The sequence below is a fragment of the Molothrus aeneus genome, chromosome 1, assembly GCF_037042795.1.
Source record: "Molothrus aeneus isolate 106 chromosome 1, BPBGC_Maene_1.0, whole genome shotgun sequence".
NCBI lineage: Eukaryota > Metazoa > Chordata > Aves > Passeriformes > Icteridae > Molothrus > Molothrus aeneus.
This window is the reverse complement of record NC_089646.1, coordinates 65,225,426-65,248,556: the sequence shown is the minus strand read 5'-3', so window position 1 is coordinate 65,248,556 and position 23,131 is coordinate 65,225,426. Positions and strand designations below refer to the sequence as shown.

Sequence of the window (23,131 nt, the reverse complement as noted above, 5' to 3'; positions counted from 1 at the left end):
ACTTTTAAACTTTTAAAAGGCAAATTATAATTTAAAAGATCTCGATAGAAACATATTCTGCTTTCATGGTCTATGGATATGCATGTTTAAGCTATCATGCCATGACACTGTGCTCTTTGATTTATATTTTTACTGATGCTTTGACTGAGTAGTTTGTTGCAATGTACTGCTAAATGAAGGAAAAATCAAAAACTGCATCAGACAACCACTCTGTATTTCATTCTAGAAAATAGCTGGCAATTATAATTACTCACCATGTTTCTGGCTCAGAATAAAAGTGGCATTGCACAAAAAAACCACACTGAACATTCATCGTGATTAGAAAATGCTCCATACCTTGGAGTGCAGTGGAGACATAAGAATAATTTTAAATGCAAATTAAATTGTGGGGGTAGCAAAGAGAACAGATAAAAGACAGTAAAACAAAGCCTTTCACTTTCCTCAAATTAGCAGGCTAATGTAGTATAAAAAAAATCAGTTCTACTCAGATCTGTGCTAAGAGCTTTCATTTCATCATAATATAAAACAGCAGATCCGTCACCTTTCTCTATTCAGTACTCTTGATTTCGAGGTTGAAGTGAAAATTAGAAGCTGTTCTTTCTGGCTCACAGACTGGGTTGCATTTGCTTAGTCTTATTCCATGACAGTAGGATGGAAAGAGGTCAGTAACACTGGTAAGTACTTCTGCATCTGATTTTATTTATTTATTTTTAAAATCTTTCAGTGCTTTGGCTTTTTGTCAATGTGCATTTCCTAAAAAAAGCTACATTGTGTATTTTGTAAAAGGCTGTATCTTAAGCAGAAATGCAATGATTCCTTGAGAATGCTTGTATCAGATGTTAGAGCTCCTTCAAGAATGAACGAATTCCTTACAGTAGGAATTCTGTAATAGGAAAGGTTTCTCAATATTCTATATATTTCATTTTTCTATATGTTTCATATTTCATTACTGGAACATTTTGTATGTTGCTTTTCTGTCTGCCTTGTCCAACAAGCAGTACCAGATAAGAAATGAATCTCTTCTCAAGATGTTATTTGCATTATATTCATAGCAAAACAATCTCATTACCCTTATGGTAAATGATGGAGTAAGCAGATATTTTCGTTAGTGAAAGCAAACTATTAGATAAAACATAATATTATGTTTAAATTTAACCATTATGAAGCATTAAAAATATCTCAGAATCTGAGATGCAACAAGGAAGATCGACATGTAAAACAAATTCTTAAGGAAACTTGATACAGATTTTTTTCCTTGGGAAAGTTTTTATCAAATCAAAACCAGGGGCTTAATTTTTTTAGTACGAAGGGCGAGGGGGAGTGGGGGAGATGAACGTAGTGTCACCTCCTGTTGCTAAGTAACAACATCTCCTGGCCATTTTTATCTGATAAAGGAAGTCCAGTTGACGTTATGCATTATTCATCAGAGTTCCAATCAAACAATCAAAATTGTTTGCTTACACTGGGGACATTTAGTAAGATCAAAGAAACCCTCCTTGAATCTACTGGAGCTTACACCACTGCCAGACAGCCCTTGATACTCTGCAGTAAGTATCATTTCTGGTTTGGGAATGCTACAGTAAAGTGAATTGCTGTGGAACGTAAAAGTTTTCTCATCAGGACAGACTTCTGAATTTTAAAAGGACTGCATGTTGATTGATGAGAACTGAATCAAAGGAAAAAGGTAAAGCTTTGGAAACCTAGTTTCCTGACTTTTCACAACAAAATTGAAGGAATTACTTGAAGCAAGAATCAGACTCCCCGTCTCAAACCTTTTTGTTAGGTTTGCACGGAAAAGGACTAGAGGTATTTTTGTCTGTCTGTCTTAAAATACATGTTGTTCAGAGTTGTTTGCATGCTTATGATTACATGCTGTGGTGAACTGTGATGTGGGTGAGAGAACAGGGTTGTGTGTTCTCTGCAAATCCTGATTTTTTAATGTGAGTTTTTAGAAGTATAATAAAATGCAGAAGGTACTAATGAAGCTGGAGAAGGGTCACAATATCTTTCCAGGAACTCTGCCAGGCACAGGCAAACATAATTCAGTGTACAGCTTGGAGAGTTGTAATCCAGGATCACAGCAGATCTACGATTCAAAAGGATGCCAAAAATATGAATCTTTGCTACAAAACAGTGCTAGGAGTATCCTACCATTTCTTAATGATTGCTCTTACCACATATTTTAAAACTGATGGTGGAATGTTCTGTTGCTACTTCTGGTCAGCAAGAGGAGAGAGGAAAGGCAAGGTTGGCTTCTGGTCTATTTAGGTGGAGTGAAGTATCCAGAATATTGTCTCTTCCTTTCTAGTGCAGCATTTTGGCATAAGTGGCAAGAATGTAATCTTTAATGTAGACTGTTATAGTAGTGCCTACTCAGAGGCACTGGCTGTGAATCTGGCTAAAGGAGGTCCCTGTCCTGAGCTTTTCTGATTTTCTTTTTAAGGGCAAATGTAACAGGCAGATGAATCCAAATATGTGTCTTAAGAAATGGAGACTGTGACTAGAATACAGGTGATTGTACTAGGAAGATACAAGGAATCTTGTTAATACTGCAGTAGCACTTTTCTGTTTTATCTTTAGACAAGGTTTTGAACCAAACATTCTAAAATAGAAAAGGATGCTTATGAAGTTCTATGAATAGTGACTTGAAAACACTTTGACCCTAATATGCCAGATGAAGTACATTAGTGACTGCGTACACAGTACTTTCCACCAGCTTTTTTCTCTGACATCTCTGTAATCTTTTCTAGGAATCTGACTGATCGTTCATACCGGAGTATTGTACACAAAGCACCTTCAAAATGGACTACTTTTTGGATGTCGAGTCTGCTCACAGACTGTTTTACAGTCAAGGAGCCCAAGGTAAGAAACTCTGGCACTGACTCAGAAAATTACTAGTTTAACTGTACAGGTAAAATCTATATGGCCAGATAGGGGCCAGTGACCAACATACTTAAGTGTTGAGAGCCTGCATACTTAAGTGTTGAGAGGGCACACAACATACTTAAGTGTTGAGAGCCTGCAAAATGCATGGGCTTTAAAAGGGACTACAAGAAGAGTAATGGTGGGGTTGATCTGCCCTCTCAGAGGATAAGGAGGAGCTGTGAGAGCTGTTGCATGTGCTGCGGGAGCAAAAAGAGCTGCCAAGACACAGGTTCTGGTGTTGCAGAACCTAAATGGACACGACAGAGGAGACAGCAATGGCCTGCAGCTTGCTGAGTAAGCCTGTGGTGTATTTCCCTTCCTCCTCTTTCTTCTCAGTGCTGACAGGATCATAAGGTGATGTTTTTCAGGAAAAACTGGTTTGGGAAGGCCCTGAGGCAGTCCCCCACCCGGTTTGCACAGAGCAGCTCTCACTGGTCTTCATCATCCCCTGTGAAATACTGGCCCTCACAGAGCAGCAGCAGGGTGAGAGGGGAAGGGTAACCAAGATCCACTGCTTTAATGTAGTTGAGACTTGTTCACAACATAGATGATATTTTTGGTAAAGTCAGTTCACATTTTTCTCACCAGGTCTATATTTGGAGAAAACTTGCAATTTCAGAGAGAAGGGTTTTTTTTCCTTAAACTTTAAACACCATATTAAATTCAAGAAAATTGTAAGAGCCAAGTAGCTCTTCAGCCATTTTTGTTTCTACACACTGCCTGTTTTTTGAAAATGGGATCCATTTTTCTTCCACTATTAATTTCACTGGTTGCTAATCAAATGCAAAGTCTGGACAATAGAGTTTGGACTTCCCTCTGGAGGCTATTCTCCCAGAGCAAGATATAATCCACCCACAGGATGCCACCATCCCAGGATAATGGGGAGCAGTACCGCCTCTGACCTCTGGCTCAGCTGAGGTGCTGCTGCCTAACACATGCTGTGTTGCTTAGCTGCTGTCTCAGTTGTTGTGATACAATTTCATCTGTACCAGTTGTAGAAAGCCTTTCTTGTCACAACACAGCTTCCTGCATTGAACAAGAGAAGTAAATACTAAGCACCACAAAATCGGGGAAAAACCACTGAGGGCAATGAGTGATTTTGATGGGTTTTTTCCCTCCATCTCTAAAATACAACAAACACCTGGGTGTTGCTAAGAAGTAATTTTGAAATATGTTATTCAACCCTCTTTGAGCAGAGAGGTTGGACTAGATGACCTCCTGTTACCAGTTCCAACCATAACAATTTTGTGATATCTCTATGGGAACAAATCATTTCTATTCCATCGAAACTAAAATTCAGGAATATACATCTCACCGCTTTACAAACTATAGCAAATTATCAACAGCATCCCAATGCCCTGTGCACTGCAACATACAGAGGCAACTTCAAAGAAAGAACATGTGATCATGCAATGAAACTCTATTACACTCATGTGCACAGGGTGACTCGTAAGGGTTGTGCAGGCCAACTTTGCTATAACTATATCCAAGCAAGCAAGATTGAAAAAAATTATTATCTGACCCATGCTTGGAGAAATTATATCGTTAGCAGATATAGAAATGCTTGTGCTGATCAGTTATTAAATCCAAAACAAGGAAAAAAATTCATTATGCAGAACTGTATTCCTTGATACAAATGTCATCAGCAGGGAGCTGACCTCTAGGTCTGTCATGTGGACTTCTATCCCTTGGCCAAAACAAGTAGGAGCTAGCACTGAGACTTGGAGATTTTTTGTTGCCCTGCTTAGGAATGTTTTATGAAAGTTACCAATTACATGCTTCCCCTGTGCACCAGTGTCCCACACCCTAACTACCTCCACAACTAGAAACATTGACAGAAAAGCCATGCTGCACTTAGGCTCTGTCCCCTTCCACTTTTCACCTTTCTCATTGCTCTTTTTACTGCATTTCTCGCAGCTCCTGCCCTTTGCATCTCTTACCTCTACATGCCTGAGGTGAGGCCTCTTCCCCAAACTCTAGTAACCTCCCCCTCTCTTCCTATTTCTGTGCTTGAGGTCAGCTGCTCTCCAACAAGCTGAGTGCCAGCAGGGAAATTGCTCTGAGCATGGAAGAGACAATGCTTCTGCTTTACATTCTCAAATGCTGCAACACAGCAGCCCCCTGGCAACAGGAGAGGTGCTTGAGGGGAAGAACAGATGAGCAATTACAGTGGCAATAGGATGTGAGATGAAATGTGGCCTGTGCAGAGAGAAGTTTCAGGAGGCTTTCACTGAGCCTCTCTGAGGTGCACAGACTACTTTAGCAGGCCGAACAATAAGCCTCTGGAAGAATTATGGTCATCAAGCTTTTCTGCAGTAAATGCCTTTATGACTACCTTTAGCCCCAAACTTCTAAATAACCCCTTCCTCTCAGCTGCTTTACCCCCAGAACAGAACAAGCAACTCAAACCTATTGAGTGTGTATTCATGCTGCCTATACAGCTCTGCTAACTCCTGTTGCCCTTTTACCTTATGCCAAATTTTAAGGCTGTCTTCCAAAAAACAAGCCCTTTCATATGAGGTAATGGCATGATATCTCCAAACATGGGCAAAATCATCATATTTCTTTCCTTCTCCACCTTCTGAGAAACAGGCTAACTGCATTAAGCTTTAACTTTCTGAAACCGCCCCCAAAACACACTGAATGTGAGGCACTCATCCGCAATAAATAGCATAGCTCAAGTAGCTAGGATGGAACTGAACAAAAGGTCTGCAAGAAAGCATTGCCAACAGATCTGCCTAATGGGATTGCAAGTAACTATTTGATGTTGATAGCATGTCATATAGCATGACACTATTAGCAAATCACACTATCAAACAGCATGTGTATATGCATTAAAACTGCAATAAGAACTGAGTGAAAGAAGACTACAGTATTCTGCCATTAAATTAGAAACAACATCAGAAAACAGTATATGTATTGATAGTGTAGTTATATTGTTAGTTATTGCATTACAAAGTGCTCTGTTTACAAAATGTAGAATGGGAGTTTATGACCCACTCAACTCTTTCATGAGATTTGAAGGTCTCTGCCCTTTAGTACTCCAGATCAAGAAAAAAGTCTTTCCACTGTTTTCACATTAATGACATGACAATGTTACAAATGGCAGCTGTAAAGCACTCATTCTCATTTCTAGTCATTCCTTGTGGGTGGAAGAGAAAGGAAGGAATAGGATGCAAAATATTGGGAAGGAACTCAAAGAGCTATGATGTCATTGACATTATGATGACATAAAATTCTACCTGGCCTGGGGTCTTATGTAGTTGAATGTGTGATACTCTGACCTCAACAAATAGACTGAGACAGGGTTTTGTCCTCCAGCAACTAACCCACCGGTTCTCTGCACCTTACTGCCTGCACTAACACCCACACCTTGTCCCTGCTCCTGCAGAAAGATGCAAACTGCCTTTGCTGTTTTAGGGTAGGAGGAGAGAGGTGTTACTTTATGAGTTGCCACCTCTCCCATCCTCTCCTCTGCAGGAGCAGCTATCACCTCACTTCCATGTGCTGAGCACAGAGCAGAGAAATGCTTGCCCGTTCAGGCTGTTCTGCTGTTCAAACAGCTGTTCCCTGTTTCCTTCAAGGAAAGTGAAGCAGGAGGGATGGAAAAGTCACAAAAGCTGGATCTGCCAGTAGGATTAGCTAGATTTAGAAAACTTGGTAAATGAAGCCAGCTGGCTGTAGTCTTCAAACACAAGCCAGAAATATCCTAAGCTCTGCAGCCCTCCTGACTGTCTCTTCTGTACTGTATGTTGGAATCTAGGAGCTGGTGGGATGTCCTTGCCAAGTGCGTAATGCCTGGTGACGCATCTGCAAATCAGAAACAGGAAAGAAAGGACTGTGATCCTTTGGATCCAGCCTCTTGCCCTTGGAAAGCCTGAATCTGAAATCTAAGCATGAAGCTGGACTTTCATTTTCAAAAAAGCCTTCTCCTTCTGAAGTGTCTGGATGATACTGGTTATTCTTGGCTGCAAATGTATTCTAAATGCAAATCTATCATGGCTTTCAGCTGCAAGGGCTGAAAGTATGTAATGTGGCCTGGAATAGGATTTGGTTCACTTATTCCTTAGGTGGCCTCAGTGAAGATGTTTTTACCTAAGAGTTCTAACTAGCTTAGCATGTATCAGAAAAAATGTCATTTTAAAAGCAGGATTCACCTAATCTTAGAAAGCTTCCTTGGATTAAGGTAAGTCTTGCCTCTATACTGATTATGAAAGCCTAGACAGTGAACTTGAGTGAAAGATGCCTGTGCTAATGGTATTTGTTTGCATAGAGGAATGGCAAGATAGAATCTAATTCAGAAAAGGGAGTAACTTCCCCAAAATGGGTAAAGCTGTAATCCAAAGCTCTAAATGTGAAGATTTCATCTTGGCTGTAGCCTGCTTTGGAGAGGCATCATTGATCTTGAAGTTCTATATAAAAATTATGCCTTTGGGCATGAAAAGAAAGACTTCACATTTGACAGAGCTGAGCAGGCAGGCACTGAGGAGCAGCAGAAGTGAGCAGCTCTGTAAGGGAAAATAAACCCAGAGTCACTGAAACAGGCAGAGGCAGCAGCCTCACCTATGAGAGGTAAAGCATGGCAGCACGCGAGCCAAGCAGGTCTGGTGACAGTCATCAGGTTTAGTCAGGAGTCCAGACCATCAGACAAGTCCATGGATGATGAGGCAGGCATGAGACTAAGCGGGACATGAAGTCAGCAGTCTGGATGTGGATCAGTGAGGAATGTAGCCAGCCACAGGCATAGCTGAAGCCTTGCTCAGCAAATGGGCAGTGGCCACAATGTAAGTGTAACTCCAAAATCAGGGAGAAAGCAGATGTTGAGGCTTCTTGCTTCTCTCTCAAGAAGCTCCAAAGCTGGTCAGGGCCTCTTAAACCACTCTCTCCAACAGCTGTACTATGTCAAAGAGCCTGCCTTGAGCCACAGCCAACTAAACTCTGTGCAAGGAGTGCACACAGAGCTGTTGGTACCTGGCTTTCACCTAGGCTCCATCACCTAGGATTAAGAACTGAGAAACCCCTCCCTCCCCGCCATTGTATACCAGGGGAGCTGAGCACCTGGATGAACTCTAAGAGAGAAGAATAATTCCTGCCTATGTACATTGCAAGTGAAGGCTTTAGGTACTGCCGTAAAAGGGGATTTGCCCATCACAGACAGCACATAGCACTTTTCCGCAGGCATGATCTGATGGAATGGGGCCCAAGACTCACCCTCTCTTAGTGCCTCTAGCAACAGCATGCCAGTCTGACAGCATGGGCTGACAGTGCAGTGTCAGGGTGCCACTCTGGGATGCAGGCATCCATCTTTGCACCACAGTGTGACTCTCAGGTCCCTGCCGGGAGTTTGGGTTCAGCTCTCACATGACTTCTGACTCAATAAAATACTTTCTAATTTCCTGTGAGAAAGCTGTGCATCCATTTATATCCCATAACCTTATATCTTATATCCTTTCATACCAGCAGGGCACACCAACTTAAAATTAACTATTTAATTAAAATTAACTATGTTAATTATTTTGAAGATTCTGCTACATTCCTTGAAGTTGCTTGCTCGGCCATTCGGTACAATACACTGCACCTATTTAAATAACTGAACAAAACTCTCTTGCAGGTTTATCTCAAGCTACCCATTGTACCTATAAATAAGTTACAGACAGACTTACATTAGGTATGCTTTTATTGGTTGCAACATTCATGTAATTTACTTAATTTAATTTACATTCATCAGGAGCATGAATGAATAAAAAATGGAAAGTAAAAAAAATATAGAAATAAAAATCTAGTACATACCGCCAAGGGTAACAAGTTTGTATAGACACCTAGGCCATGACTACTCAAAAGATTTCAGGAAATCATTCTTCTTGTTAAGGTTTAATAAAGTACGCTCAGGTATAGTTTTAATTCCACATTTTTCTGTTACTCTATGTTTCCACAATATTTATTTCACTGTGCTTTATTTTTTGCTCATTTATTTTAATTCAGTCAGTGCTGATTCATTCTAGATGTTTGATTTAATCACCACTGACTCTTCATTGCTACTTTCCTTCTGCTTTTGCATATTAAATTGGGTCCAGTGTTTTATAAAAACATATTGCTGCAGAATCCTCAGATCCTAATCCAGAATTATTCTACTCTGGATATCCCTCTATCCACCAAAATGTTATGATTAATCCATCCAATATGTTAATGTATTTTCAAAGTTATGATAGCTTCCAGGTCTCTTTTATCTATGTGATATCACTAGTTCTTAGACTGACATCAATATCAGAAGAATTAGTAACATCAAATGTGCATTCTTAATAAAATGTCCCTACCTTTAAATATCATTAAGAAACTGATCAACATCAACCTTTTCCTCATCCTTTTTAGAACTCTTTTCCTACTTCCTATTCTGGCATATCCCCACTATTGAGAATTTCAGAACAGCCTATGCCTTTGGACATAGAGAAATAAGCAAGCTTCACCTAAAATGTACGAAAAATGCTAGTTAGGTGTATTGTGCATACTTTTTAACCAAATTCCACAAACCAGCAGAATGAACATGCACATAAATGTGGATATCCTTTCACACGGGTACAGTTGTTTGCAATCCTTGGGACTGTGGTCGAATACGATGTATCCATGTACTTTGTTTCAGATTACCGAAGTCCATCAAGACAGATTTCAACAGCTTTGCTTTAGAGACATGCATGTGCTTCTGTGTTTATGTGGGAGACACAAGCCTATAAATCTTTCTTCATAAATGACAAATTATGTCCTCTTCACATGTTCCACTCTCTGCCTCTCTTGCAACTCATACTCCATTTCCCAAATCTAATCCTCCAAATGTTGTCCTTTCACCTTCTTTTAAATGCAACTGATAAAGTGAAGTGGCATTAAACCAGACCAAAAGATTTTTTTCCTGGTAAACATTCAATTGAACCCACTGCCTGGTTTGTCTTTAAGGAAGAATATTCACAGCCGAATAATGTACAAAAGGAGTATCATGTGCTAGATGAATCAAAATGTACCCGAACTCATATTTTTAAAGCTTCCATTTAGCCAAAAATATATTTCTGCATGCATTATTCACATGCAGATATTTTATGCCATGGTGAGCCCTCTCCAATGAAGGAGAACTGAGTAAGATCCCATATGTTTCTCTAGCGGAAAAAAGTAGCAAGGAAGAAGAATCCTATTCAATCAGCAATAGAAGGACTGCAATTAAAATATTTTTATAGGGATTTTACAAAAATTGTTTAAAATTTGCCCTGAGAAACAAGGTTTTCCTCAGAAAAGCCTTTGAGGTTTCTGATGTAAACCAGCATCCCCCTTGTGGCTATATCAGTGTTATTTGAAGCTGCTTGATGATTCTATGCATCAGGAACACAGCCTTTCTACATCTAGACAAGAAACATTTCAGCACTTCACTTGTACTAAGATAAAAATCATCATATTTCAAAGATTTGCCATTTTGAGGTCAAAATGTACTCTGCAAATTAGGGTTTCTTGGTGAAGACCCTATTGAGTCAAAAATGACCAAGGTACTTGTGTCACCAGTGAGTTATTTTAGTAAAGGCTGATTGGTAAAAGTGGGTGGAAAAATCTAAATGAATATTACATGTTTTCTCCAATTAATTTTTATGAAGATGCCATTTCACCTCTGAAATTTTTCCAATTAATTTTTTTTTCTAAGTAACACAACTCTTAAAAAAATCAATATTATAACTCTTCAAAACATAAAGGTAGTTCTTGGCGAACAAAAATTACTACTAACATTTTTATTAAAATATGTGGAAAAGTATCTTAAAGGAAAAAATGGAAGGCATCAAAAATTCTTTGCAAACCACCCTTCGTATTTTCAGTGATTTTAAGGAGTATTCAAAAATTGGGACCAGCTATAGATCTAACTAAACATGTTGAAATTATATGTTAAAAATGCCTCTGAACTTGTAATACAAAAATTTACATATTTTACTTTCCCTTCTCCCAAAGACATACTTATGTTGCACTTCAGTAATATATGATATTTTAAGACAAACAAATGGGAGATTATATATAATCAATTATAACATGTCACATGATGTACTTTACAGCATTTATAGTTTTGAAGTATTTTTCTCTTCATAAGCAACTTTTTCCCTTTCTAACAAACACCAGATGAGACATTGCCACAATGAGCTAATTGAAGTGTAAGCCTATGAGGAACAATGAAAATAGAATGAAAGAATTTAACAAAATTACTTATTGCCCTTCCACATGCTGTTACAATGGCTCCTTAAATTGAGCTTTTCAACACTGGTCTCAAATCTATTTGCAAAGTAAGCAGGTCCCTTAATGTGTAGTGTAATGTCATTCCATTGCTCCAAGACCTTCAAGAGGATACCTCCTAATTTTCCTGAAAAACTACCTCCTAAAAGTGTGTCCCAGAGACTGAGCTGGTTTGTGGAGAGCAGCTGAAGCTAGGGATACTGGTGGGTTATCTGTGATGGACCCAAGACTCACAATGGGCATACATTCACAGCTTTACTAAAAAATGTATGGCGAGTAATTCTTGAAATAAAGACTGCTGTGGATTAGGAAAAGAGTGTGTACAGTTATATTCATGGTAAGCATTAAACATTCACTGTCACTCTGTGGATACCAGAATGTCATCAGCTATATTTTTCAGTTCTAGAATTGATCTTAGGTTTTTATTGCAAAATGTTTTAGTACTTATTAGCCTACTCTGAAATGTTTTCAGTGTTTACTTAAAATTTCCAGTCATTCTTGAAAACTCCTTTTGGTAACATACACAAAGGGTAGATAATGATGGTTGTCAAAGTAATACATAATGATTATTTCAAGAAACATTTTCTAGCATCCACCTACCTGCAGTCAAAATGAATACACGCCAGATCCCAATATTTTGACCCAAAAGGTAAAAATTATTTATAAACAATTATATAGAAAAGCTAACTCTTATTCCCTGTTTACTAAAAATGTAAATGTAGTTTGGTGCTGGGATTTTTTTCAGATATATTTCTATGCTGTGATCCAGCTGAAATGCATGGGTGCCCTTTCTCTGACTTTAACTACAGCTAGGTCATGCCAGTTTTAAAAGACAAATCTTTTACACGGTTGTTTTATAAGATGACTTTTACAATAATAACTTCCTGTATAGAGAAATCTTCCTTAAGTGTAAATTTGAAGATGCAAAATTTACATAGCAGAAATTTTCTGTTCTCTTTTATCTTCATTACTATTCCCTATTACAAGGGAGGAATGGTTTACAGCCTACTTGCAGTGTTTACTTTAGCTTAATCTAAATAGTTGACCCCATTAAATCAATTTTAATTCCTGCCCTTTGTTTTTACTTCAAATTCAAAGGCTAGGTTAGAAATGAGGAAAAACACCAAAAAAAAAAAATCTATTTAAAAACAGAAAATAAGTAAGTTAGACCAGAAATAACCTCTACCTTCAGCAGCACAGATTTACTTGTTTAGTAAACTACATAATACTGCAGATTGAAAAATAGAGCATGACAGCTTTTGTTAACTCATACTAATTATATGCTATCATACCTAACACCTTAGTCAGATCTTAGGCATCTGAAAGCTACTGATTGACAAGTCTTATTTGAAACTCTAAAAAACTTTTAAAATTAAGAATCTTAGTTAGTAGGTTGCAGAATATGCTCTTAGTCACTATCAGTCATGTTCTCTAGTCCCAGTGGGAGAACATAGTTCATTGTTAGTTATTTGAAGTGTGATGCTTTACAAAAGCCCTGAGATAAAGTCTCTTATGCTAGATAATGTCTCAACAGCAAGAAACATTTAGGGTTTAGGCTCCTAGGCTCTTACAGGGTCCCACATGGTAGTTGATGTTTATAGGTCCACATTTTGGGTAAGGATGGGCTTTCAAGCAGAAATTCTCTTTCTGAGTACATATCAGGTGGAGGAGAAAGTACTTGTGGATGGTCCTCATGATTTCAGTGATCAATCACATCCCAACTAGCATTTGTGATAATCTTTATCTACTCAGAGACAGAGAGTTTAGGTGGATATATTTATAGAGTGTCTTCTCTTTGTGATTTGTAATTTATAGGCTCAGTGCCCAAAGTAATCAACAGCCACTCATAATTACATTTCACATATAAAACACCTACATTTAAGGGAGCTAAATACCTAGGCAAGGCCCAAATGAAGGTTGCCTCTCCAACATTAAGTGTCTCCTTATATATATGGATTATAGTAGGGTTTCTAATTGCATGATGACAGCAATTTTTTACTATCCTACCATTTGCTTCATCAGTGCATGGAGTAGGCAATGCTCACTTAATGAGCCAGTATTAAATATTTTGCTTTCTCCTCCTTGAATGCATGGCCCCAAGCCATTTAAATCCTGCTCAAAAGATACTTTCCTTATGGGTTTTTCATTGGTGCTTCACTAAAGTATATGAATACTTTACAATATTAATGGAATTATATGTTCACAAAATTCCTACTGAATGAAAATTATGTTTCTCCCTGCTCCACAACTAAGAAATTAAGACATAAAGTGATCAAGAGCAAAAACAAGTAGCTGTTAATTTTAAATGCTCAAGATGAGATAACAAGAAACTGAGTTTTGGAATAGTTTGCATCTTGTCAAGAATAATAATCACATCATGTGTTCCACTGATATCTGCAAATATCGGCTTTCACTGATATCTGCAAATTAATTAACCACTTAAATATTTCCACTCCTCAGGTATCACAGCCTCAAAAACTGCATTCAGAAAAAGAGAGACTGCAGCTATTGAGCTATTGAGAAGTTGAGAAAAGGATTGTTTTAGTGGTGTAACTAGGAACTTAGAACAAGCAATCTGCAGCAGCAACAGAGCTATAAGCTGTGTCTTTGGGACACAAAAGGCAGCAATCTTTTCTTGGTATCATTTAGTCCAGCCCATAAATTCTGCAGCATGTGTAATATAAGGCAATGACCTTACAGCAAACAGCCTGTTCTACTACCTGCTACAGATCATCTCTTCTATTGAGTGATTTTCTTTCTCTTTTCTAGTAATATTTATTATTATTATTTTTCTTTGTCTACTTCCTTCTTCCCCTTTCTATTTCTCTATTCTCCTCCTATTCTTATCTTCATTTATTTCTTCTTACCAGCTCGTCGGGCAACTCTCCTCACTGTGCCCACTCTGGTGACAGCAACTTCCGAGGATGACATAGACCGGAGACCCATCAGAAGGCTCCGGTCTAAGAGTGACACCCCTTACTTGGAAGAAGCTCGGATCTGCTTCAACCTTGATAATGGTAAGACCACGCCTTCCCTAAACAGCATATGATGTTAATTAAAGACTTCTTTTTGAGATGCAGATGGACCAGATGGTACCTCCTGGTTCACAAGCAATGTGGTGGTTCACCAGACATCCAAAGATGCCATGGCTGTCTAACTACAAGCACCTGCATATGTATGAACAGGGATTGTTTTCAAAATTCTCCTGCAAGTGCTAACTAAAACTTTTTTTTCTGTTTTAGCCAGGGTGAGCTAGTGAGATCACACCAAAATAGAATCGATTTGCAAACAAAATATATCTTATCCATTCCAGGCATCCAGAAGCATGAAAGTTCTTGAGAACATTTATGGAGGGATTACAGCTAACAGCAGACTTGAGCTAAACCCAATGTTACAGCCAATGCAGCGCAACCCAAAACCTCAATAGGACTAATTGGCAAACATGTAATAGAAAATTCTTGGCTGCAGGAATGAATAAGAGAGCTGTCCTTCAAAATACAGACCAACTAGTGTTATTATCACTGCCTTCAGAGTTGTGAGATCCAACATTCCTTCCTTGGTCTTTCTTTCTCATTGAGGCTGACCAACACAAGAGATTTTAGAAGTACTGACAGCTTAGTGACTTTAAGCAGAGTGGGTTTTGGTATTTTTTCTAAAAAGCCCTGAATTAAATTACATGAGCTAGTACACTCTTAGGTGCATATTTTAACTGTCTAACTTTACTTTTAGTAATGTAGTACTTTTGTGCTACCCACTTTTTAATAACATTTTTAATTATTTATATTACACCAACCGAAATTGGAGCCCTAATGTGGCAGGCAGCCTGTAAACCACAGGGTAAGACCATCTACATAAAGAGCTGATTACTAAAGAGAGAAACAGAGATTCTACAAAACACCAAGCCCAGTTTGCAGCTGGAGAACGGAGTCTCTGGTTTTTGCAGATGGTCTCATTTTTCTCAAAGACCTGCCGAAGCCTTAAGAAGGTGAGCCCCGGGCTTTGAGGGCTGGTCAGTTTCAAACGTTGAATGCAGGCTCCTCAGTCCCCTTGGCATTTTAAACTGCCAAGGTGTGGCACACCATCCCACTTTACGCCATGGGTTTGCCCAAGGAGCGAGGGTAAGGAGGTGAAGGCATGCACCGTTAGACATCCCACCAAGTCCCAATGAAGCGGTGCTGTGAGTTCCGGAGGCCCTGGGCTAGAAGTGAGCATTCGGGGCTCCGGGCTTGCTGCGGGGTGGTACCTCTGCCGGCCAGGCCCATCGGCGGCGTTCGGCACCTGAGCCGGGACCTCCCCCGGGGGTGGGAAAGGCGCTCGGCCGGGCCCTGCCCGGGGCGGGGGCCGGCAGCGCCGGGGCCGGGGACAGCGCTCCGTGCCCCGCAGCGGAGGCGGGCGGGACTCGGCAGGGGCAGCGGGCAGGGCCGCCGCGGCCGCTCCCGTCCGCAGATCCTTGACGGGTTTTCCCTGTCTCTCCCCCTCCCTCCCTGCGCTCCTTTCTCCCTTTCCCTCTCTCCTTCCCCGTCCTCCCCTCCCCCTCCCGCGGCTCTCTCCCTCCTCCCTTCCCCTGTCTCCCCCTCCGCCCCCTCCTCGCCCGGCCGCCCCGCGCCTCCGCTCGCCCTCGCCAGCTCGCCGGGCCACGCTGCTCACCGTGCCCACATTAATGGCGGCATCTTCCGAGGAGGACATCGACCGCAGACCCATCCGCCGCGTCCGCTCCAAGAGCGACACCCCCTACCTCGCCGAGGCCCGCATCTCCTTAAACCTCGACACAGGTGAGAGGCGGCCCGGCCCGGCGCGACCGGCGGCGGGGGAAGCAGGGAGGGAAAGGGGCCGCCCCCGCCCTCCGCCCCTGCCTGCGCCCGCGGGCTCCCCGGGCGCCGCCGCCCGGCCCTGCCCCGCTGCCCGCGCCTTCGCACCTCGCCGGCCTCCCCTGGCCCTGGCCCGCAGACCGGCTCCCCCTGCCCCGCGCCTCCCACCTGGGTGAGCCGGGACCGGCTGCCCTTCTCCGTTCAGCCCCTCGAAGCTTCCCCTGTCCCAGAGCGCCGCCCTCTCGCCCTGCACAGCGTCGTGGCGCATCCCCTCAAGGCTTCTGCACTGTCCCTCCTCGCCAGGTGCTGGCATCCCTCCTGGCGATGCTGCCCTTGGTGTTTTGCAAGTCTCTCCCTGGCTTGCTCTTTGCCTTCTTCCCCTGATGGGTTTGTGCCTCAGAAGTGCAAGGAAACTTGCACCTGCGTTCTCCGCTTAGTTTCATGAGGTCCCCGATTGTCTCAGCATTGCCTTTTGGGACTCTTGATGGGTTTACAGCCTGACGGTTCCTACTGACACCCCTCCAGCTCCCTGCATTCACCTCCTTCTGCCTATTACTGGGATGAACCTCCTGCAGTTCTCCACCTGACCTTTTCTTCCCCTTTCTCCACTCCTGTGCCTTCCTCTTTGCCACCTCTTCCTCATGACTCCCTTGAGATTTAAGCTGTCCCCTTCAGTTCATCCTGTACATGATGAAACTATCCTGTTTCTTTTCTACTAGGCCTCTGTTTTCCCTCCTTTCTTGACCTTTCCTAATGAGCTCTATCAACAGCAAACTAACCACACCAGAGGTTACTTGCTCTCAAAAACAAAAGAAAGTTCTTTCTGCTGGTTCTCTGCACCAAACCAGACTTCCTCTATTTGGGAAGGGGAACAGCATGAGGGAGGATCTGTAGCCAGCAGTACTGCAGCCTCCCTTCATGTCCCAGCAGTAGCACACAAAATGACCCAACTGTGTAACATTCTTTGATGCTGAGCCTGTGAGCTCACTGCCAGCTGTAAAGGGAAAAGAACTGCCTTGGAGTTGCTGCTTGCCCTGCTGCAGTCTCTCCCATCCCTCCTCCCCCTTTCAGCTGGCAGAAAGTTGGAGATGGCAGAGATGCATTTTCTTCTCCATTTGGGGATGGAACAGATTCCCCTCCCCCCTCCTGTTATCCCTGCTGCAATTACACCCTTGGTAATGGCTGATGCGCAGTTTGGTTTTGCCACTGGCAGAACGGTTGGTTACATTGTATGGCGTGTCATTATTTCTTTCTGATCACATCTTCTAAAAAATTGCCAAACCATGGGTAAGTTGGGTGGCATTCCAGGGCACAGGCCGGAAGACTGTGCCAAGTGCCAGGTTTCAGCTCTATAAAGAACTGGACGTGAAAACAGAAAGAGCATCGCTGTAAGGTGTAAATAAAAAAAAGGCTGTGTATGGTTATTTGACTGCTGAAATAACACTGTGCTGACTTGTGTTCTCTCAGGTAATGTTATGACATGTAGTTATAAATAGATAAACCAGCTAAGAGCAAGGCACCTTCAGGTCACCTGGTGCCTCACATCTCTATGCTGAGCTAGACATGCTGTCTTTGCTACAAGTCCCAGAGGATGTGCAAGTCTCAAGGTACCTCTTTCCTGCAATCCACCAAATAATTTGGTAATTACACTTAGCTTCTTTCTGTTCCTTCCCTCCCCCTGGCTCTCTATAATTTGGGTCTTTACTTGCAAACCAGGGAATGGGATTCCTTAAAAAAGAAATAATTAAAAGAAACTGTACTGGTGTATCAAGAAATATAAAGGAAAAATGTTGTAAGTAATGCAAGTGTGTGTTTTCATTAATCTATCTGGCAGTGAGTAGTAAAAAAAATAAAATTGCTAAGCAACCAGTATTGAGTGAGAGAGCCAAAAAGCAAGTGAAACATGCTGCTGATACCCGCTTCATTTCTGAGCTGTTTGGTTTACTCTTCTGTTTGCTCAGAAAGCACAAACCAAGCTGCCTGGGTATGAGAACTCTCTAGTCTGAGGAAAAAGCCACTAGAAAATGTGTTTGGCCACTTTTGCTCATACTTAATAATGCCGTGCAGCTCGGGCTTTCCTTTGGAAACTTACTTTGCTTGTGGGGTGCAGTGTTCTTGCCCTTATTTTTATGGCTCTGTGTGTGGGGAGGGGGGCGAAGCACCCTGTTTCTAAGCCGACCGGGTTTCCACTTCCAGTCTCGTTGCTGGTGTCTCTGCCCTGTGCCACAGGGGGTCCGGGTCGCCCTTGGTGTCGCCGTGCCCTGCGGGCGGAGGGGCCCGACCTCCTGCCCAGGGCGCTGTCCGCCGCCCCCGGTGCTGAAGCCGCTCCGCCAGGGGTGGAGAGCGCCTGTCCCGCCTTGCCTTGTTCTCTCTGTCTGTCCGTGGGCTGGCAGCGCATGTGTGTGCACAGGGGTGTGTGTATCTTTTTGCCTGTGCAGGAGTAAGGTGGTAGGAAGGAAGTAAAGCTGTTTCTTCAGCCCACGGATGCACTTGAAGCTAAAGTGATGCTCGGGGCTCAGGAAGGAACCTCTTCCTTGTGTGCTCATTGCTTGCTTTCCATTTAGTGCATGCCATATCTGCACTTGCTGCTCAACCATTGCTTACAGAGCTATTTTTGCTACAGCTGTTACAAGTCAAGCTGCATTCCCCAGTCACTGTCTTCTGTCAGGACACGGTCAAAGTTCGCTGCAGCATGCAGGATCTGCTTTGCAGCATTGGAACTTCAAATCCACTTTTATTAAAGAACCATAACCAGATACAGTGAATACTGCTCTTCTCCACCCTTAATTGCAACCATTAGTTAAGAACTATCAGGTTTTTATCTACTTCAGCTGTGAGTTATAATTATACCATTACTGCTGTTATCTATATTGTTGAACAACTGAGATTGCAAACACAGAGTCAATTATACAGTTTGGTTGTAGCATGTATTTGGTCTGGGTCTTTAAAAAATACAATTTGCAAGTGATTAACAGCGCAGCTTCTATCTCCCCTTGTCTTTCGATTATATTAACAGCTTTGCATTGTTTGATTTTCTAAAACATACCAGTTTATTATGTTTGCTTCTAAATATTGATCAATTAATTCACAATTATTACCTAGCATGAGTTGACAAATGCTGTTCGATTAGTTGTGCCTGGTATGGTTTTTTGTCTGGTGTTCCCAAACTGATTAAAATACCCCGTTGTTTTCCAAGCCCAGGGTTATTCTCTCTATTATTATACATATGCAAATCCTATTAATTGAAGTTATGTGCTCATATCAAGAGGATAATACTTCCCAAAGGATTAAAATTACCTCTTCTGCCAAAATTAATGTACCTACATAATATTGTAAAGCTATAGGCAGCTATAAATTCTTTTTCCATATTTGATACTAAATCAGTTCCTTACAGAAATTAATTTTTTATTTTCTCAACAACTTCCTCCAGTGCAACACTAGAGGAATGTGGAATGTGCTCTCACTTTTGGGTGGTGGTCTTTTGTTTTCTTTATTATGATTAGCAATCTGGCATGTTTCCATCTCTTAACATCCATCTTTGGCTTTTCATACACATCTTCTTAAAAGCAGTTTTCAGATTGTCTTTCTGACTTTCTGATTCAGGCATCTAAAGGCTAATCCCAAATTACTTCTGAAAACTTGTTCATCTGTGACAATAGCATAATCACTTTCCTGGTCCTGTGCCAGCTGATAAGTTCAAGTGGTTTTTATCAGTTTTGACCTATTACAGGTTTTGGCTGATTTCTATTCTTCCTGTTGCAAAATACTGTACTTTTTAAATAGCAATGCATGGTAGGTAGCTTTCAAGCTTGATAAATTGGCAGAGGTGATGACTGATAAGGAAATAGATTGCTTAAAAGTTACTAAGTGATCCAAGATGTATGAGCTTTTCTTCTCCTTCCCCCTTCATGAAGCTGCTTGGGGAATCCCTGTCAGAATTTTATTGGTGTTTATTAGGGAAAGGGGGGGCTACTGCACTGAATTGATCTGGTCAGGTTCTTTTAGCCTTTCAAGTGTTAGTTGTTATTGAAGCTATTTCTATATACAGGTACTCTTACTCGTCCCTAGCCAAAAAAGAGTAAGCTTGGTACTGCAATCCTCTGCAAAGCTGATTCTAACAGACTGACTTCTTGTTAAGTGGTGCAAGAAGCTGTCTTTGTTTCAGCTCCTCAGTCATTCAGGGAAGTCACCAGATGTCAGCTTTTGTTTGAGCAAGGCTGATTGTCTACTTATTTAACCTGGGAATGGAGACTCAGGGAGAAAGCAAGCCAATGCCTTGGAGAAGGTGTAAGGCCAGAATGACTAGAGTAGCTGTACTAGGGGTCAGCAAAGAGGGGATGTTCCTTCAGAAAGAATTAGCTTCCATGCTGTGAAATGGGGAGAGGGGAGATTTTGAATGTGAATATATTCCTCCCACCCTGATTTCAAAGTGCGTACCAGCGGTGCAACCAAACAGAAGCCAGAGGAGCAGCAGGAGAAGTGCAAGAGCTGGCCTCTGATGAGAGAGGAGAGAAGTGGGAAAGAGGTGGTGACAGACAGAACTCAATAGAGATGGTGCAAGCTATGGAGCCCAGCTGGCTCACTCAGCCCTGGAGTGTAGCACAGATTTTTAGTGCACTGAAGTCACTGAGTTATCTCACTGAAGTAGCTGGATCCTCAAGTGATTTAAGTCATTTGTTGACTTCAGCCAGGGATCTCAGCCAGACTGTAGAAATATACATCTCTGCTCCCCTTCAATGATGAAAGACCTGTTTTATCTCTTTGTGGTGTGGAGCCACATGTTGTCTTGGAATGTGTTCTGGGAAAGCAAAGCTGAGAGGGAAAGGACTTAGTGGCTGTGAATAATTTTGCCATGGGTACAGAAGAAGGGTCCTTGTGTCTAGAAAGGCAAATGAATTTGGTACCATTTACTGTTCTTAAGCAGTGACGAATAAATCACACTGGGGAGAGGAGAAAAATCTACGTCAGCCTGTGTTAGTGCTGCTGCAAGCAGAATTAATTCACAGGGTGTAAAGAGGGAGGAGGATCCTGGCAGAAACTGCTGAATGGCTGAGACAAATGTTCGCAAGCTGGGAAATGTTCATGGTCGGCGGTTTCTGTCATGCAGAGCTGGTGGGGAAAAGCCAGGACACAAAGGGTGACTGTTAGTTTTACATGTGGGAATTTATTCGTTCTGGACCAGGCACAAAGTTGAAATCAAGTGTCTTATATTTTCAGTGTCCTGGCACCTTCCACGCTCTGTTTGGGCCCTAGGGTTTCTTACAGCCTTCATGGTAGGCTGCCTCACTGTTTCTGTTTGTACTGCTGTGTTTGCTGCGTTATACAGCTCTGGAGCTATGCAGAATACTTTTCAGGGATCAAAATGATGTATGATTTTGCTTTCTAATGGAAAGATAATGTTATTTGTGTATTAGCCTCATACATGTTGATTTGTCTGGAAGGATATATTTTGCTGCAGTGAACAAGGAGGAGCTTGTGAACTTAATTTTGTTACTTTGTAAAATAAGAAAGAATATTTATATAGCTCACTGAGGTGGGTAAATTGTAAATAGGTGAAAATAAAGTGAAATTACTTGACTGGATTTTCTGCAGGAAATCTCCATCCCATTAATGTCTAATTTTCTCTAAATCCCATAATTTTATTTTAAAGTCTGTTTTGAAGTTTCTGAGTTTGCCCCTGGTCATCCTTACAAATGATTTAACACAGTTAATCATCTCTGCAGTCATTTGAAATGCTATCACATTTGGAGTTGAGTTATTTCTTCCCTGTTTATTCAGTATATGTTTCAATATATTTGTAATAAAATACTCTGCATGGTTTCATGATATATGAATAAATGCTCCCTAAAACTATATACAAATTTCAACGACTTTGGATTTATGGACCTCATAGATTAGAAACAATGTGGAAAGGTTAATTGGAAGGACATAATAGTGTTGTAAAAAATATTTTTAAATTATGGTGGCTTTAGGATTTCAGGTAGAAAAGATTGATCTCAGCAGAACAGGGGAGAGAGAAATAGGCAGTAGTAGGCTTTCTAATATGTGTGGGAGGTTTTATGTCTTTTTGGAGAAAGATTAGTAAAAATGCCTGCCTGGAAAATTTCCACTTTTTGCTCTGCTCTAATCACTCCCTCAGATTATTGTCATGGAGATCCTGTCATACTTAGGAACCAAAATCACAGGTTTTGGCAAAGCATTTCTTAATACCTTTATAAAGGGGCCTGGAGAAATGGCCTCCTTTGCCATCAGATGTTGCCTTAAAAAGCCTTGTGCCTGCACTTCAACTGACTGATGACTGATAGTCTTAATGCTGCTTAATTTGGAGTATAGCTGGAGATCAGATGTGTGCCTGTCATTCACTTCCTGGCTGTTTTCCAGCCCTGAGAGCATGAGTACACATAGTGAGAAGAATGAACATCCAAGCTGAAAGTCACCCTTCATGTGGCAAGGATAGGCCATTTGAGATAGCCCGCCCTTCCCAGGGCTAAGTGCAGTGGCTGAAAGCACCTCTGTATCAACAGGCAGTTTGGAGGGGAAGAGGTCTTATCAGCAACTGAGGTTTTAACTCTTGTACTTGACTTTGGAGACTTAAGACTTAAGTCACACTGTGACCTTCACTGTGTGCCAGATAGGAATGAGTTTACATGTTCCCCAAGTCTTGTTAAACGGGAGAGATGTTCTTGCTTCACCAGCTGTCATCTAATAGGAATTTTTGATGCAGACTTGAATGAACAAATATGACTGAGGACAGTTTGAAGGGAAGGTTGAAGTCAGTCTAAGTGATGGAACTGGCAAGAGTAAAATGATAGAAGATGCATTTCTCTGAATGCTGGAGATGTTCTCATGTTATGATGTTCTTGTGGCACTGCACATATGCATCACTTTTCTGTGTCAGGGGGTAGCTGATGCACGTGCAGTCAATGGCATCAACATTGCTGTGAAACAGCTGTGACAGGAGATGGAAGGAAGGAAAGTATGTGCTTACTTTGGGATCAGAATATGCTGAGCTGATGCCTTGCAAAACTCTCTGCAGTATGTGTGACTTTAAGGCTGCTGTAGTGCTTTGTTATTAATCTGGTCCTTCAGGAAAATTGATGTTGCAGAATTTGCCTGGATAAGAAGTTATCTCTATATTTGCGTTTTGC

At 41.5% G+C, this 23,131-nt stretch overlaps 1 protein-coding gene across 5 annotated transcripts in view; it reads left to right on the top strand.

The window, feature by feature from the left end:
* Nucleotides 1–495: 495 nt before the first annotated feature.
* PHACTR1 (phosphatase and actin regulator 1) overlaps nt 496–23,131 on the top strand; it is a 306,781-nt gene continuing 284,145 nt past the window's right edge. For 3 of the 5 annotated variants that reach the window (XR_010784435.1, XR_010784429.1, XM_066558474.1), the window contains exons 1-3: nt 2,787–2,862; nt 14,046–14,192; nt 15,801–15,947. Coding sequence is in view for 3 of the 5 variants with exons in the window: in XM_066558474.1 (XP_066414571.1) it covers nt 2,802–2,862; nt 14,046–14,192; nt 15,801–15,947 (355 nt within the window). In the remaining 2 variants the exon portion in view is untranslated. Of the gene's footprint in view, nt 675–1,441; nt 1,548–2,750; nt 2,863–14,045; nt 14,193–15,800; nt 15,948–23,131 lie in introns of those variants that run through there. The other 2 variants (XM_066558445.1, XM_066558456.1) reach the window with 2 other exon arrangements.